Source organism: Misgurnus anguillicaudatus, chromosome 20, assembly GCF_027580225.2.
Source record: "Misgurnus anguillicaudatus chromosome 20, ASM2758022v2, whole genome shotgun sequence".
Lineage (NCBI taxonomy): Eukaryota > Metazoa > Chordata > Actinopteri > Cypriniformes > Cobitidae > Misgurnus > Misgurnus anguillicaudatus.
This window is the reverse complement of record NC_073356.2, coordinates 27,952,357-27,971,423: the sequence shown is the minus strand read 5'-3', so window position 1 is coordinate 27,971,423 and position 19,067 is coordinate 27,952,357. Positions and strand designations below refer to the sequence as shown.

Here is a 19,067-nt window from a genome sequence, read left to right as displayed (position 1 = left end):
GTATTACATTTTACATATAATAAAGTTTTGTAATGTATTACTTATGTATTGCAAACTGGTATTTGCAAAAACTGCGTACAGTTGTACTTCGCTTTTCCACTATACACGACAAACGACAGCCGAAAAAACTGGAAGTCATTCGTTTCCTATGGACAGTCACAAATGGTGCCAACCATCTGCTGATGACGTGTAATTTTTGGATCCGTTTTGAGCAGTATGCGGTAAAAAATTAGCCAGAAGTAAAGTATTTCAGTGTATTCCAAACAAAACACTGTGTGATGTAAAAGGTATTAATCCAAAATTTTTGTTTAACTTTATTAGTAACATTTGAATCCCTAAAAAAACGATGGTTTACTAATAAGTAATACACTGTTTATGTTGTTAATTTTAATCTTGTCTCTGTATGTTCTCTCCAAAAAAATATTGGTGTCTTTGTCATATATGCATAGCTCTTTATTGTTCATTTATTTAATTGTACACTGAAAAAAATGATTCATTGAATTTAATCAATTGTTTTAAGGTAAGTGGTTGCAATCAATTTATTTAAGCTACATTTAAACAAAAGTTTTATATTTTATTTTACGTTACTAATATTTTTTGTTTAAATGTAGCTTAAATAAATTGATTGCAACCACTTACCTTAAAACAATTGATTAAATTCAATGAATCATTGAATATTAGAATGAAGCCTCTTGTGCTTTCCATGTTGGCACCATAAATTTTAGTTGGCACGGTTTTATGATTAAACTGAAACTTCATATTACAGCTGCCACTAGGGGCCGAACTCCGGAAGTCGTGTCTGAATGTTGTGTACAGTGGAAAGACATCTTAGGAATCGGAGAAGCAGGCACCTTAACCAACAGCCTGCGTTTAATCCTCTTTTAGAGAACAAATTAGATATTAAATCTATAAAAATCATTTGTGATATTTTTTTAAATTCAAATGATCTGATGGTTGTCATTCTGCTTGCCTCTAACAGTGGCTGATTGCCAGGGACAGTGAGCCATCGGATGTCCCATGTGTATCCCGTACAATCACCAGATTTCTGCACGTTCAGCTGACCGAGCTCTGGAATCCCCTGTAGAGCGAACTGAAGGTCTGCAGCACTGATGTTTACTGGCAGACCTGAGGTACACAGATCACACATGAAATATGAAAAACCAGTTAAACCACTGAAGGGTGTGTATTATCTAAAGAGGAAACTCCAGTTCATCTTTATTGTATTTATTTTCAGGTGGAAATCAAATGGTAAAATTCTGTTGTCAAGTAAAGGAATTTCAGTAAGCTAAATTATTTGGATACCGTAATAACCCTGTACCAGCATGTTTACCTTTTACACGTCGACCAAAGAATGAAACATCAAAGGTTCCATTAAGTGGCGGGTTGGCTTTGTGAAGCCGGGTAATGGTCACTATGGCCTTGTTCTGTCGTTGAATCAATAAATCATTTGTCCTGTTTGGCATTTTCTAAATGACAGAAATTTAAGATTTATTTAAGATTGAGAATGCTGTGCTTTCTCTTACTGTATTTTGGTCCTTAAAACAATAATCCTGTTAAAAACATTAAAGCTCCAGCCAAATATCAAAATTACCCATGATTACTCACCATCAAGCAATCCGAGATACATATGTCCATCATCGTGTGAGTCCAAGATGGCGTCGTTACCAAAAGCTGGTTATTATAGTTAATAAAGTTTGAAATATGATTTTTATTTTACAAAATCGCATCGATTACCCACAGAAGACCTTAACCCCTTGGAGCCGAGTGGACTACTTCTGTAAAGAATGAATGCACTATTTTGGGATTCAAAGTCAGAAGTTGTTCCCTGATCCCTGTTATTTTGATATTTGGCTGGAGTATCCCTTTAACATTATCATTAAACCTAACCTTTAAATCTGATTGGTTGTTAGGAATGTTGTTGCAACCATCGCAAACAGTAGGAAATTTTGCCAAAAGCATCAATAACATTAAACACAGCTATTATAACAAGACTTGGGTGTCAAAAATTGTTACAACAGAAGTGCCCAGGATCTTAAAATGACATTTGTAACAAGACATGAGTTTTAATTGAGTGGTTTGTTAATTTTTATAGAAAGAATTGGAACTATATTATGTATAGAAACTATTTCTTTAACTCACCTGCAGAAAGCCGATTTCCAACAATGGGATGCCAAAGCCACAGTAATATGGTGATGCTGTGATCTCATAGCTGACTCCTGAATCGCTTACTTGCTTTTGCACATCAATGTTGGAAAAGAAAGGTCCTGTGCTGCCAAGAGCAGGTGGGCTTCTTTTCTGCAATATAACTGAGCACAAAGACGTGGAGAAATTAAAACAGTCAATGTTACAGAAACACATCTTTTTGTGTATAAAAGCAGAATTATAATCCGAGACATATTCATGATTACAGTAATCTTTTTCAGAATAAAAAACAAAACCAAAAGTAGGCTACCATAAGGGTCCAAAGCGGTAGCTGCTCGTCCAATGTGAACAGTATCTATGTAGTAAACAGAGTTACCGCTCTCTCCATTCAAACTCAGAGACATGAGTCTGTGGTCAGAGCCTGTGATTATTTGCTGAACGGAATCCAGGAGATCCACACACTTGTATTTCCACCTGAGATTGACCACAGCAATGTTACTTCAAGCTCACAACAAAAATGACTTTGATTATGAATTTAGTGCATATTAATATCAGATTAAAAATTCACCAACTGAATAATGTAAGATTAGAGAATTAAACATACTCATCCGTTGATTCAAACTGCACAGAGATTGGTATATTCTCAACCTGGTTATAAACATAATTGATGTCATAGTAGGTGATTGACACTTCAAGTTCATTCTTCAGATGGCCTTTGTAGGCCAAGCAGAGCTGAAATAAAAGCACAATTTTCACACATTTCATTGAAGAAGGAACTTATGAAACTTCATTTCCAAGCTGAAGAAAAGATTCTTGAGATGTTTGGTAATGCTTACAGTATTGTATGTCTGTAATGGTATTGGGTTGTAGGATGTTCCAGAATCTGTATAGTATTTGTAGTCGTATAGAGTACTTGGGTTCTGTACAGACCAACGGCCACAGAAAGCTTCAGTATCGCTGACCAGGGTTCCTGATAACTGTTTGAAAGAGAGAAAGCAGTACATTCCATTGATGCTTTGGGCAAAGTAAATGATTGCTTTGACATAACTTCAAGTTTTGACTGACACAAGTTTTAGTAATTTCAAGCATTGTGTGTGCAGCTTTATTTACATTTGTGTGATCGTATTATCAATACTTACTGCTCTACCATACTCATAATCACTGAAAAACACCACATTATCATCCTCAGTAGAAGGAATCTCAGATGGACATTTTGCGGAGAGCATCACATTTATTGCATCCAGCACCTTCACAAAATAAAACAAATGTGTCAAAGGAAATGTGTAAAAAAATTATAATTGTTGTCACAAATATAAATACAAAACAAACAAACACCTCAGTCTCGGATGCATCATAAGGCATAGAAGGTGATGGGACTCCACCCCACATCAGTGTAAAACTCTCCAGACTGGCCTTCCCTTTAACTTCTTCATTAACTGTGATGTATACATCGAATCCCATGGTCCAATATTGAAGATCCCTAAAGTCACCTGAGATCAAGACAGTTGTTAAATTTTAGAAAACAGTTGAGAAAACTTAAATAGTGAAAACTTGTATCTTGTTATAAGCACCTTTTGTACTATTGCCTCCCTATGACATTGATCGCTTTTATTGTTATTGTTTCCTAATCCTTGTAAGTCACTTTGGACAAAAGCATTTGCTAAATGCCTAAATGTAAGACAGTTTGTTCATATTTCTTCTAAATTTAGTGTTGAATCCAAAATCTAAGGAAATGTTAATGAATTTTTATTGTCACTGTAGCAGTGGCGGTTCTAGACAAATTTCACTAGGGGGGCCAAGGAGGGGCCAGTGTTTTACCAGAGGGGCACACAAAAAATGGCAAGAAATTATATTTAAAGATAATAGGGGTGGTTACAGGAATTAGTTTAAGACAGGACTAGGCCTTATAGTTTAATTAGGAAATATAACTAGTTTTAACAAACATGCCTTACTAAATACATTACTTGTGTGCATTTTGAAGCAAAACAAAGGACACTGGTGTATTTTAAGATATGGCATTGCAAGTTGTTTTCAGTTTGGACAGCTCTTACATTTATTTTAGTCTAGGACTAGTCTAATCCCTTTCCGGGAAACTGCCCTGTAAACTTTATTTTACTTTACAATCATATAAATATGTATTTAATACAAGAGTGAGTGCAGGTGCAAAAGGGGAGCTTGGCTCTTTTTTTAAAGCCCCCCAACCGATAATCATGCGAGCCTACTCAATAAACTTTATGAAATGCAAACATTTATAAAGACAAACGTCTGTTTTAGTTTACATATAAACACACATTGCTAGACAGTTAGGGACCACAATCTAATCAGTATTTAAAATAATATTTATTTTAAATTGTAAACATTTTTATATGTAACATTTAATTAAATTCCTCCAATTGTATGCACGTATATGTAAGAGCATAATTACAGCGCTTTTTACAATGTGTAAACTTTAAAAAGTTCGCGAGATGTTGTTGGTTTTGCCGGTTGTTGATGAGTAACAGCTGTGAATGATCACTGCGCTTAAGCAGCCACGTCACAGGAGAAAAAGTGAACTGTGTCCCAATGTCAAGTCAGCTAGAGTCCTTACCAGTGCCCAAACCTGCATACACATTCACAACATCGGGAGATTGGGAACAGATTCGCCGAGCATCACCCGCAGCCGGCTACAGTGATTGGAAGCGCCGCTCTAATTTGCCCGTGTAGAACGTTGCGTCGCATTAGTTCCGCTTTTGGCGCTCGCATGTAAAATCTAAATAAATGTATACTTTTTTATTTGGTCAGCACGGGGTGGCCACAGGGGTGGCCAGGGACATGTCTACAGAGGCACGGGCCACCCTTGGCCTCGGTGTAGAACCGCCACTGCTGTAGTACAGATCGAATGCACATGCTCACAAAAGAATGAGTTAAGGCAGGGGTTCTCCAAATTATTGGGACCAGGGAGCCCCTTAAAGGAGAGAAATAATTCCAAAGACCCCCTTATAATTAAAACAGTTATACAATTTGTGCTCCTAAATGGTATTTAACTGTTTGTATTATCCAAATTTTCAACATAAATAGATCTGTTTCATAGTGATAAACCTAAATGCATTCTAATTTGAAAAAAAAAACATTAGGTAAATTTCTCTGGAATCAGAGATTGTGTGAGAAAAAACAGACTTGGCAGGTTTGGACGGAAAATGTCAGTTTAGAATAGGGCTTTATCTCTTTTTATTGTAATACTTGTTTACTTCACCTCTGTTTGAGTTGAATGTAACATTATAAAGTGTCTCCATGCTCAGTTCTTGCTTTGTAACTGTAACATTGTCTGGTTTAATCGTCCACAAATCATTCAGAGCGTTCTGTAACTCCAACGCTGATGCACTGACTGGAATCGGCCCTGAAATATGCGAAACAATACCAGTAAACAATGCAACAAACAAAAAAAACAATGCAAAACAGAAATATTTAAAGAACAAAACTTACATTAAAACTTTACATTAAACTTAATCACAATGGCAGTAAGTAAAGGGGTGTGATATGCACCTGTTTTATGATCTTCATATCCCAAAATATAATATGTATTTTCACAGATGTTCAGAGAAAAGCAGTCACTGCTGATTCTCAAAGTCTGCATCTCTTGGACGGCGCTCACTGGTGTCCATTCCTCAAAACTAATCACCTATAAAAACAGAGAAAAACACATATGGGTACAGTAGTTCATATCTGTGTCATTCTTTAAAGTTTTTGCAGGTGCAAGGTACAACGACTTCAGATTTTACCTAAAATTTTTCTGTATGCTTTCTTACCTGTTTCTCAGGTAAAACATCATAGCTGGCATTTATTTGCTGTTTCTCATTGATGGCTTCTTTAGTCTGGCTGGCTGTGAAAGTACTGATCTCTTTGAAAAACCCTACGTCGACTGAAGCTGGATCATAATAATTCTTCTGCACTAGAACTTCAATGTAGTATCTGCAGCACATCGGAAGCAGCAAAGATTTATTTTACAGTTTTGGATGAGTTTGTTACATTTTATATTTTGTACTTTAGAGAACAACAGCTCATCTTGAGAACATGTATTTGTATATAAAATATTTTTAGCTTTTTTATTTATTTATTTATTTTCATCAGATTTACAGTAGTGATCTGAATGCTTGAAAACCACTTACATTTTTCCCTTCTCTAAATGCATGACCTCTGACTTTTGGGATTCAGAGTCCTCGAAATAGTATGTAAATTCATGCTGATATGCAATCCTGACCTGGAAAAGCGTAAAATTATATAAAATTTAGTTAAATTAAAATGTCATTTTATTCCAATTCTATGCAAATATGTTACGATTAACAATGGCTTATAAAGGACAAAACTGTGTACTGTACATTGATTACTGTTATCAATGAAATTATGAAATTATTTATTGATTTTATTGTAATTTACACACCTTATCCTGTGGAAGACCCGTCTTGCTGAAATACAGCTGGCATATAGAGTATCCTTTGATTAGAAAATAGTAGTTGTCCGTTTCCGTCGGAACAAAGAAACCACTCAGTCGAGCCACAACGTTATACATTTCAGCAGGCCACACATATGACAGAGAATCCACCCACTGCACAGAATAATCTGACATACTGGCATTATAGTCCAAAACGTCCTCTAGATTTCTGGGAATACTGTCATTCCACATCTCCATTTTTAATCCTCTACTGCCTGGAAACAGCAGTGTAACCATCACTTAAAACCCATATTTACAATGTTTATATAAACACACTGTATAGGAACTTTTTAAATGTAAACATTATATATATATATATATATATATATATATATATATGTATATATATATATATATATACAATTTTATTTTATAATACTATCATGTGTACTACACACACACACACACACACACACACACACACACACACACACACACACACACACACACACAAATTTGTCAAAAGTGAACGTATGTTAATAGGCCGTATTCCCGTACAGGTTTATCCTATTCCCAGACTAAAATGGATTTTTTAGTTGCTGTAAGAACAACTTTCTCCAACCCAACCTTGACCTTGTACATACACCCAGAGATGAAGCGAGAACTTACAGAGAGGTGCTGAACACACCATTGCCAAATTTGCGACCTTAAAGGGACACTCCATTTTTTTTAAATATGTGACCTGATACATCAAAAAGAGTCACACTGACCCAAATTTCAATGGAAAGAGGAGATCATAAGCTTTCAAATGATATCCTAGTCAAAGTCATACCTTGAATGGTTTTAAAGATATAGACATTTGAGTTAAGGTTGTCTGTCTTCTTTTTCCAACTGAATTCCTGAGAAAAACGCCTTTAAAGTTTTTTGCCCGTTTTTTTTTTAGATATCTTTCATAATCCATTGCATTTTTAAAGGGATAAACGATTTATTTTACAGTTTAATTTGACCAAAGACCTTAATATAAATGCTATTACAGTAAACCAGGAAACAAGCTTATAAATCAAACAGAATGATGTTGAAAATGTGAAGTAACAGAAAGGTTTCTGTGATGGTTGGGGTTTGAGTTAGGGGAAGGGAATAGAACACTATGGAATGTCCCCACAAAACATGGAAACCAGAATGTGTGTGTGTGTGTGTGTGTGTGTGTGTGTGTGTGTGTGTGTGTGTGTGTGTGTGTGTGTGTGTGTGTGTGTGTGTGTGTGTGTGTGTGTGTGTGTGTGCGTGTGGGTGTGCGCGAGTGCGCGTTCGCGTGTCCGCGCGAGTGCGCGTTCGCGTGTGCGCGCGAGTGCGCGTTCGCGTGTGCGCACGAGCGCGTGCACGTCTGAGAGAAATTGAGAGAGGCAGAGAGACGAGCGAAAAGAAAACAAATAATGCTTGCCTATGCAATCATATCTTTGTGTAGGCTAGTTGACAATAACAGTGCAAACAATTTAAAAAGGAGTTAAATAGGAGAGGAGAGTGCTGCGAGTATGACAGGAGGATGGCTGGACCAATCGCGTGCCCCGGGGTTTCTCATTGACAAATGATCAGCGTTTATGAAGATTTCTGATTGGCTCTGAAAACAACGTGTAACAACACCATATTTGGAGAGATAGTGACGTTTCAGGGGATTCCCGGAAAATGCTCGGAGGTGATGAGGATTTGAGAAAAGCAATGTTAATTTCCAGCTAATTTAGTAAAACTGTTTCAACTTTAATAGTCATTTAAACACCTTTACTCAATTATTTGGACTACGAAACTTTGGGAGATTATTTTTTAATGTCTGTTCTTTGAAATTAGCTAAAAATATTTTTTTTGATAATTTCATTGTTTTTCCACATTATCGGCTCATATCTTAAAATGGAACGTTGCGACTTCCGACTCATTTCGCCAGAGCGGGTCACATATACTTATTTTCCAGCTCCCCTTGTCAGGATCCTGTCAGAATCATGTCTTGTATTATAGTCTTTGTGGCAGGATTCTGACAGTACCATGTTTAGTGTGGGAACCCATGGCATTAAGTGTTTTTACCCAGCCACGTGTTTCCCTTGTCTTGTCACTTTTTACCCGCTCCCTTACTTGTCACTGATTTCAGCTGTGCCCCTCATTAGTTCTCCCTATTTATTGTCCTTGTGTTTGATGTTCTGTGCTCGTTCGTCTTGTTACATATCCTGTTGTTCTGCTCGAGTATTGTGTGATATCTTAGTCGTAGTCTGTTTAATGTTCTGAAGAGTTTATTAATGTGAGGATTTAACAAGAGACGAACCCAAATGCAGACGTGACACAAAAAGGAATTTATTAACAAACAGGGGTAAAAAAAAACTAGGAATGGCTACCGCGAAACTGACGTTTCGACACTGTGTCGAGATCCCGAAGCGTAAATGTTTCGAAACACTGCTCCGAAATGTGATTCGAAACACCCATGTCACGTGATGAAGTGATTCGAAACACCAAACGGTGCATTTTACAAGTATTTCGAAAGGTGGCGTACCTGTCGAATCTGCCTCGAATCTTAAACTGACAGGGTAGGAAACAAATCTGACAATACCTCATAGATGCGTTTTTGGCAAGATCAAATACTATAAATTACTGAAAAGAAGTAATTTTTCCTCATAGGTATGTAACAGTTAGGCTACTTACAAAAAATGCATGTCAGCAACAAGTGTCCCTTGTGTGAGAATGTTTTCAAAGGCTGGAGAAATTATATGTAAAAAAGAAGCTGGTTGAGTTTATCAACACATTATCAACAATTTATATATTTAAATAAAGATCTTTATATGTAAACAATGTGGCATATTATGTCTTGATATATGTTATGAATCTCTTATTATTTATTTGGTATATCTCTATTCTATTTTTTTTATTAAATAGACCCGAATAGCCTATAGTTATTGACAATTGTGAGCCTAAAAGCTCATGTAGTTGTCAAACAGATGTTAAAACAACAACAAAAAGCATTTTATTATGATGACGTAGCGCATGCATTTCCCGGGTTCGATCCTAAGATCTAGGCATGAGGGTCGAGAGCACTATCCACTCTCCCATTCTATCACTTGTGTGTCAATTAAATGATGTTTTTATTAACAAAGTTCGGTAGGAACACGTTCAAATAATCAACCTAATCACCTCAACTACGACCAGCTGTTGACAATCAGTAATCAGGTATCCACCTGATTGGCATCAACAGAAACCTATATAGACTGGAAACCAACTCACCCTCATTCCTTGATAGTTTCAGCAGGAATTGAACATTGCTTAAACTTAAGACAAACATCAACCAACGCCAACTTCTTCTCTAAGAAGTTCCACAATCTTCATATCTCTCTCCAACCAACTCTTCCATCAACAAATCAACACCCCGCCGCAAAGCCACAAACTAAACAAGGAAATATCACAAAGCTACATCTCTACTCACCAAAAGGTTTTCCATCCTCGCAAGAGCGGTTTCATCGGACAGCACCAGCAGGCCTTCAGCCTGTCCAGGTTGTGATCAAGATTCTGCCGCCAAGCCATTTTTTCGCTCCGAAGATTGCCGCAAAGCAGCCTGCCATGCACTGCACGATGCAACACATCCCAGCGATACAGGTTTCCCATCCAGCTCAAGCATGTTTCCGCCAGCGGTGTTATAGCCCTGCTTTCACAAATCTTTCCATCTAATTTCTAACCCTTTCCCCTGCCTGTGTCTCCACTAACGGGCTCGAGCACGAGGCTACCTCCGCAGCATATGCACAGACGCCCCTACCTTTTCCCCCTTGTTTTCTTATAATTATAAATCAAACTGGTATAACATACAGCACACATTAATTCGTAACTTACATCATGTTGCCGGTTGCGCAAGAAATAACTTCAAAGCCACGTGCACACTGGCAGTGGAAGCAGCTCCTGTTATCCAACAGCTACATTAATTTAATTCCATACTGGGAAACGTGATCGTTTTACATAAGGAACACAACCCGAGCCCATATTGATTCCTGCCCCGCGCTGCAGTCGACACATTGATGTTGTTCCGCTGGCTCGTGTGCGTACCCTGCTCTGGGGTGCTTTTCCAGAGCAACGGCATAACGCGCTGCTAAACCACCATACCGTGGATAGTTGGAGAGGCCAGCTGGCTTGTCATGACTATTTCCCGAAAACATAGCAACTTTGTCGCACATCCGTCACTGAACTATGTTGGCTCAACAATAAAGTAAATGATGTCAAGACAAATGAATCTGTTCAGATCGATTTAATTTCCAATTATTGCTGTAAACTACATGCATCACATCTAAAGCTTTTGTTGTCATGTTTTAGTTCTCTGTTGTTTAAATCCAAGATTCGTCTTTCATTTGCAAGTTTCCTTCTACGTCACTCATTCCAGGGATTCCACAGGGTCTTAAAGCTCGTTGTTATGCACAGTTTTCCAAAAACAGCGCTTCAATTCTGTTTACAACCTAAAAGACATGATACAGACTTTGTTTATATTTAGATTACGGTTATAGAAATCACTGCATGCTGCTTTCTTATTTGTTTAAAAGCATGATCTACCCAAGTCTACATGTTATACTTACTATAGAACTATACCACAGCCGTCCAACTGATATTTGAACATTTAATGCGGCTGATAAATAACGTCACTGAGCCTGACTAAACTTACGAGCACTTTATTTGAGATCTTTTCAAATAAAAGATCATGTCATTTAATTCAACATGGATGAAAGTGCAATTTTAAATAAATTATTTATTGATAAATAATGTTCTATTAAAGAAGCGAATTTTGTTTGTAGCCTATTGCCATCAATCATAGTTCTTAGAAATAAAATTGAAATCGGCCAAAGCATGTATCAGCATGTCACAATTAAAGTAAAAATTGAAATTCTGAATTAGCCAAGGAAATTGGAACCAGTGCATCTTCACTTGAAACCCCCACCTCAAATGTCTCTTTAGATACCATCCTCCAAGCTGTATCCCCCAGAATCCTACAAACCTACCCAACCCCTTGAAAGAGCCTCAAGACCTTCTACTCTTCTTACAACCTGTTTTTCCTGATTTTGTCCCTACTCACCATCTGATTCATATCCTACCTCAATCACCACAAGAACCTGAAAGCCAGCTCCATTAAAGGATACCTAAGTGGAATCCAAAATTTTCCACAAACTTCTTTTTCGGCTCACCCTCTCCTGTAATAGCTAGCACCCAGACATCCACGCTCGTTAGGAATCCAAAGAACCCACCTGTCCTGATGCAAGACAGCCAGTAACCTTAGAAATACTCACCATATGCATCTCCACCCTTTGTCGAGATTTCCAGTCCACCAACACTACCCTCATACTCTACGCAATGTTCATTCTGGCCATCACTTGCAACTTCAATCCAAATAATCACCCAACAGTTTTCAGATCTATCACTTCCGGACAACGATACCATTTCTTAATCCATCAAACAAAGCAAGACAGACCAAGTGAGAAAACGCCATTCCATTTACATCTTCAACTTCCAAACACCAATTCAACCATACCAGACTCTCCTAGCATATCTACATTCCAGCGACTCCCAGGCTAGATCCACATCAAACCCATCAAACCCTGACTCAAATCGCCGGATTACACGCTTCCGGTTCCAAAACACCTTAAATCTGTCCTACTCATATCTGGCTTCCCAGCAGACCTCTTCTCCAAAACCTACATTCGATTGAATCGCTCCAACATCAAAGAAGCTCAATGAACTTTCATCAGCGGATCCCACCAGCTCCATCCCACCAGCTCTAAGACCACATAAACTATCAGACTTTATCCACTGCCGCAGCAGTGATGTTTCCTCTGCTCCCGCAGGAGCCCCCCCTTTTTCCCTGCACTCTACTAACCTCCACTGCTATGGAAGTGGTTTCCCTCTGCTCCTGCAGGAGCCCTCCCTTCCACAATTTCTCCCCCGCCACAGCAGTGATGTTTTCCTCTGCTCTAACATCAAACCGCTCCCACATCAGAGAAACCCAACAAACCTTCCTCAGCGGATCCCACCAGCTCCAAGACTGTATAAACTATTAGACTTTATCCAATGCTGCAGCAGTGTCATTTCTCTGCTCCCGCAGGAGCCCCCCCTTTTTTCCATGAACTCTAATAACCCCCACTGCCATGGAAGTGGTTTCCCTCTGCTCCCGCAGGAGCCCTCCCTTCCACAATTTCTCCACCACTACAGCAGTGATGTTTCCTCTACTCTCACATCAAACTGCTCCCACATCAGAGAAACCCAATCAACCCTCATCAGCGGATCCCACCAGCTCCAGGACAACACAAACTATAAGACTCTCTCAACTGCCACAGCATTGATTTTCCCTCTGCTCCCGCAGGAGCCAGCTTTTTACTAAAATCCACTGCCGCAGTAGTGGTGTTTTTACCATCTCCCGCAGGAGATCTGTTCTCCATTGCTGCAGCGGTGCCATTTTCTCTGCTCCCGCAGGAGCCCTGCTTTTACTAATCTCCACTGCAATAGCAGTGATGTTTCCCCTGCTTCCACAGAAGCCCTACTCTCCACTGCCGCAGCAGTGACTTTCCTCTGCTCCCGCAGGAGCCCTGTTTCCACCGCCGCAGCGGTGTTGTTTCCTCTGCTCCCGCAGGAGCCCTGCTTTCACTAACCTCTACTGCCATCGCAGTGATGTTTTCCTCTGCTCCCGCAGGAGCCCGTTTCCACTGCCGCAGCAGTGATGTTTCCCCTGCCTCCTGCAGATGCCTGTCTCTCCACCGCCGCAGCAATGTTGTTTCCTCTGCTCCGCAGGAGCACCGCTTTTACTAACCTCCACTGCCACAGCAGTGATGTTTCCTCTGCTCCCGCAGGAGCCCTGCTTTCCACAATTTTCCTCCACTGCCGCAGCAGTGATGTTTCCCCTGCCCTCGCAGGAACCTATTTTCACAGTGGTGCCATTTCCTCTGCTCCCGCAGGAGCCCTGCTTTCCACTAATCTCTACTACCATCGCAGTACTGTCTCCTCTGCTCCCGCAGGAGCCCTAGATTTCACAATTCTCCACTGCCACAGCAGTGATGTTTCCTCTGCTCCCGCAGGAGCCCTAATTTTCACAATTTCTCAACTGCCGCAGCAGTGATGTTTCCTCTGCTCCCGCAGGAGCCCCACCTTTTACAATCTCCACTGCCACAGCAGTGTCACTTTCCCTGCTCCCGCAGGAGCCCTGCTTTTCACAATCTCTGCTCCCGCAGGAGCCCTGTTTTTCCCAACCGCCGCAGCGGTACTATTCCCTCTGCTCCCGCAGGAGCCATGCCTTCTCACAATCTCCACTGCCACAGCAGTGTCTCTTTCCCTGCTCCCGCAGGAGCCCTGCTTTTCACAATCTCTGCTCCGGCAGGAGCTCTCTTTCTCCACCGCCACAGCGGTGCTGTCTCCTCTGCTCCCACAGTTTTCCACTGCTCCCGCAGAAGCCCTGTTCTTACAATTTCCCCACTGCCGCAGCAGTAATGTCTCCTCTGCTCCCGCAGGAGCCCTGTTTCTCCACCGCCGCAGCGGTGCTGTTTTCTCTGCTCCCGCAGGAGCCCTGCTTTTCACAATTTCCAACTGTCACAGCAGTTATGTTTTCTACCATCCCGCAGGAGCCCCGCTACCTCCCACTTTACATTCAGCAATTTTTGGGGGGACACACACAGTTCCCGGCTGCTGTCCGATGCTAGTTTGCGATCTTTTGGGGGATTGTTCTGGGTTCGGGCCTAAGGCTGAGCCCGGAACCCTCTCCCCGCCAGGAAGCGCTCCGGGCTCAGTCCATTAACGAGCTCGGAGCCCTCTCCTCGGACAGCACGCCAAATACGCATATTAATAACTCTGTTCTGAATTATTTGTAAGTGTGAACTCGTGAAATGATGTTTTTATTAACAAAGTTCGGGAGGAACACGTTCAAATAATCAACCTAATCACCTTAACTACAACCAGCTGTTGACAATCAGTAATCAGGTATCCACCTGATTGGCATCAACAGAAACCTATATAGACTGGAAACCAACTCACCCTCATTCCTTGATAGTTTCAGCATCCCTCCACCTCCCCTTCTCCGCACAATTGCCTAAGTCACCTTACTAACCAGAACAGGGGGGATTGTTCTGGGTTCGGGCCTAAGGCTGAGCCTGGAACCCTCTCCCCGCCAGGAAGCGCTCCGGGGTCAGTCCATTAACGAGCTCGGAGCCCTCTCCTCGGACAGCACGCCAAATACGCATATTAATAACTCTGTTCTGAATTATTTGTAAGTGTGAACTCGTGAAACAACATGTGGGATACAATTTGTCAGCGCTCGTCTAAAATCTTGTCAAGGCTGCTTCATGTAAAGACATGCAAACGACCGCTAGGTGTCACTGTGGAGGCGGTTTCGGATTGATGTTTCGAAGCCTCAAAACATACGGCACAATTGATTAAACTGTTTCAGTGTTTCATGAAGCCTCGCTCTGCCCACCACTAACAAAAACCAACAAGGGGGTAAAACAAGGCAGGGAAAACACGACACCAAACTTAACAAAACAAACAATAAACTCTTCAGAACATTAAACAGACTACGACTGAGATATCACACAATACTCACGAGCAGAACAACAGGATATGTGACAAGACGAACGAGCACAGAACATCAAACACACGGGCTGTTTCTCAATTCCAAGAACGCAAAGAATGGACTTGCGTCCTCGTGGAGATCGGTCTTGCCAGGCGACCTTGGAAGAACGAACTCGGAAGTTTTGCCGCAATGACTTCTGGGGCGTAAAGCGATTTCAGCAAGTCTGCACTCGATGCATCCTCGATATCAAGAACACATCCGGGTATTTTCATGCGTCCTCTGTCCTTGCATCCTTGAGAATTGGAATAAACTTCGACCGTTAATGATGACGTAGAGCGAGGACACGAGGACGCAAAATCGCTGAAGAACGCATATTGAGAAACAGCCAAGGACAATAAATAAGGAGAACTAATGAGGGACACAGCTGAAATCAATGACAAGTAAGGGAGCGGGTAAAAAGTAACAAGACAAGGGAAACACGTGGCTGGGTAAAAACACTTAATGCCATGTGTTCCCACATTAAACATGGTACTGTCAGAATCCTGCCACAAAAACTATAATATAAGGCATGATTCTGACAAGATCCTGACACCCCTAACATTTGACTTTTACCATTATCCATTCATCCGATCTCCGGGCCTGGCACTACAATTTTTAGCATAGCTTAGCACAATCCATTAAATCCTTTAGTTAGATCATTAGCGTGTGCTAAAAAATAACCAAAGAGTTTGCATATTTATCCCATTTCAAACTTGACTTTACTGTAGTTACATTGGCCCTCATTTATCGAAAGTGCGTACACCAAATTTCCAGCGTACACCTGGCGTACACCCAAAACCACGGTGACTTTGAGATTTATCAATATGGACGTTGGCGTACTACACGCTCAAATCCTACGCCAGCTCAGGAGGTGGTGTACGCACATTTTGAGTTAGTGCAGAAATGCGCAAACACTTCCTAACACCACAAAACGCACTGACAAACTAAAAGATATGATATATTATGACCCACTGTAAAAAAAAATTTATAAACTTCAGTGTTTATTTTTATGCAACATGAACTTCAATGTTTAATTTGTGAGACTTAACCAAAGCATTTGATTTGTATGCATATGTATTCCTTCAGTTGAGAGTCTGCGCTTTACCTGACATTTCAGAGCGAGCATGTGAACGGAGCTTAGTGGGAGCGGAACGTTGAGCGGTGCGGTAATATTACCATCAAAACGCCTTTCCGAACATTCCGCTTGCTCAGCACCGCTCGTTGAACCCAGAACACCCTTTGATAATTTGCTCGAGAATCAGTAAAAACGGCTAGCAATAAGTTATGGAATTCAAGCCTTATATATAAATGTAAAGTAAAAATCAAAGTGCGGACTGGAGAGACTGTAAAAGTTAGCAATTATTCCTCCTGGAATCTGAAGCGGCACATTGCAAGAAAGCACAAGGATGTGCTACGAAAACATGGTAATGCATTAAAAGGTAAGCTAGTTACATACCATTCGATGATAAATAAATACAGATGAGGTAAGGTAAAATGCTTGTATTGAATGGTACATCCGATCATGATGACATGCGGACAAAATTATGGCCACAAATTATCTTTTATGCTACATTATGGACACTTCTTTTTCTTATTTTGTCTAAAGTATGGCTATAAATTTAGAATTTGTTCCCAATATTCAACCGTTTGTTCCTTGGAATTAATTATTATAATATTTCGTAATTACTATTACAATTATTATTATTTCAAATTATGAATTAGTTAGTAAAACATGTGGATGTCGTGGAAACAAATTGTTAATTTGAATTATATCTGGAGCTCCTAATCAAACTGGATCTAAGATACAGCTAAAAACAACTTTATGTAAATACAGAACAAAACACAACAGAAGTTACTCCATCATTTTAAAATATTATTTAAAACAAAACTTAACTGAACCATTAAGCAGACATAGGCAATAGTAAATAATAATAATAATAATAATAATAATAATAAATAATTATTCTTCTAAATATCAATAAGCGGCATTTATAATAAAAATAATAATAAAAATATTACAAATTGTCATGCAATTATTAATGTGTCTTTAATCCCACTCTTTAAACTCCCAAATAAAACAATTTTGTTTCTTTTCACTTCACCGGTTTCTCTTCTTTGCCGTCTTTCGTGTGCAATGCCGTAAAATGAGGGTGTGGGGGAGGTGGAGACTTGAATTTATATGGGCGTGTTATTCTAATGACGATCGTTTTCAGCCGCGGCATTTATGAAGGGCAGATATTGCTTACACCTGAATTTCAGAGGTACGCACAGCTTCATAAATCAGACGATGAGAGGAGTGTAAGCAAAATCTTACGCCAACATATACCCCCCGTTTCTACGCAAGAATGATAAATGAGGGCCATTGTTTACTAAGACCGACGGAAAATTAAAAGTTGTGATTTTCTAGGCACATATGGCTAGGAATTCTGGCGTAATAATCAAGGAGTTTGCTGCCGTATCATGACTGTAGCAGGCGTAGTGATATTATGCACTGCCCGAAAATAGTCCTCTGCTATTGAAAGTAACCAAGGGACTATTTACGGCTGCTGCGTAATATCATTGCGCCTCCTGCAGCCATGTTACAGCAGGAAAGTACTTGATTATTATGCCAGAATTCCTAGCCATATCTGCCTAGATAATCACAACTTTAAAATTTCTGACGGTCTTAGTACACGATGTAACTACAATAGAGTCAAGTTTTAAATGGGATAAATATGCAAACTCTTTGGTTATTTTTAGCGCGATACTAATGGTCTAATCAGATTCTATGCAATATGCTAAGCTATGCTAAAGTTGTAGCGCCAGACCCGGAGATCAGCTGAATGAATTCCATAAAGATAAAAATCAAACGTTTAACTTTAGGGAAGCTGGAAAATGAGTAGCGTGTCCCTTTAAGGTGGAGTTCAGGGCTACTTTCAAACTATTTCCGCCAGTTTACTTTTCTACGGGTTAAAGATGTAAGGATTTTGTTTATTAGTTGTTGGTGTTTGGTCTGTGAATGGTCATTGGGATGGTTTGGGGTTAGTTTTGAATGGCCATTGTGCTGGTCTTGTTACGCTGTTCTAGCAACCCTGGCTATGCAGATGTTTGATTTGGATTATATAGAATGTAATGTACATGTAAACAAACATTTGAATTGAATTGCATGTATTTACATGTAAACTGTTCTGTAATCTGCAAATCGATTGAATTCTGACTGCCAAAAATTGGTGGGTGCATAATATGTAGCACAAGAGATTTTAGTCATAATTTAGATAACATAAGAAGACATTGTAATGACATTAGGTGACAAACTGAGCAGATGTTTTCATGTGTAAAGTGTGGCATTATTTGATAAAGAGATATTTGAATGTTACTGCACCATTCAGATTTTTGGTTCTCACCTGGGAACACTGTCATGTTGGTCCTTTCATAAGCAGGAGTTATACAGACTATCTTCTCATCTGATACACTCTGAATATCACACTTATGACCTGAGGATAATAAATGACAAAATATGAATTAGATACATAAACGTATGATTATTTCATTTTAAGGGTTCTATTTTGCCTTTTTTGAAGGCTTCATATTGTTTTAAAGTTCTCCTAAAAAAGGTTTTCATGGTGGATTGTGGGTAAAAACACCATATTTACACTGTTGTTGCACCCCTAGTCTGTGTTTAACATTCGGTTTCTTCTAGCAGGAAGATTAATCAGTGGAAGTCCCATGCAGGTTAAGCATTGCAGGCGTGACACAGGACTTTCACGCAAGTATAGTGCAAGGCAAGGCAAGGCAAGTTTATTTGTATAGCACATTTCATACACAGAGGTCATTCAAAGTGCTTTACATAGAAATGAGAAAACAAAAAAACAAAGATACATGACTTTAAAATATCAATTAAAAGAAAATAAATGTGATTTTAATAAAAACTAAAAGAATAAAAGA

At 39.6% G+C, this 19,067-nt stretch overlaps 1 protein-coding gene across 1 annotated transcript in view; it reads right to left on the bottom strand.

Annotated features, from left to right (window-relative positions):
* Positions 1–19,067, bottom strand: part of LOC129454959 (fibrocystin-L) — a 125,364-nt gene that overhangs the window by 98,438 nt on the left and 7,859 nt on the right. Inside the window, exons 12-25 of the mRNA XM_073858725.1 lie at positions 18,527–18,616; positions 6,560–6,825; positions 6,288–6,379; positions 5,928–6,090; positions 5,665–5,800; positions 5,375–5,518; positions 3,478–3,632; positions 3,290–3,389; positions 2,973–3,178; positions 2,747–2,874; positions 2,453–2,616; positions 2,140–2,306; positions 1,331–1,466; positions 971–1,125 (exon numbers count right to left, since the gene is read on the bottom strand). Coding sequence (XP_073714826.1) covers positions 971–1,125; positions 1,331–1,466; positions 2,140–2,306; positions 2,453–2,616; positions 2,747–2,874; positions 2,973–3,178; positions 3,290–3,389; positions 3,478–3,632; positions 5,375–5,518; positions 5,665–5,800; positions 5,928–6,090; positions 6,288–6,379; positions 6,560–6,825; positions 18,527–18,616 — 2,102 coding nt within the window. The remainder of the gene's footprint in view (positions 1–970; positions 1,126–1,330; positions 1,467–2,139; positions 2,307–2,452; positions 2,617–2,746; positions 2,875–2,972; positions 3,179–3,289; positions 3,390–3,477; positions 3,633–5,374; positions 5,519–5,664; positions 5,801–5,927; positions 6,091–6,287; positions 6,380–6,559; positions 6,826–18,526; positions 18,617–19,067) is intronic.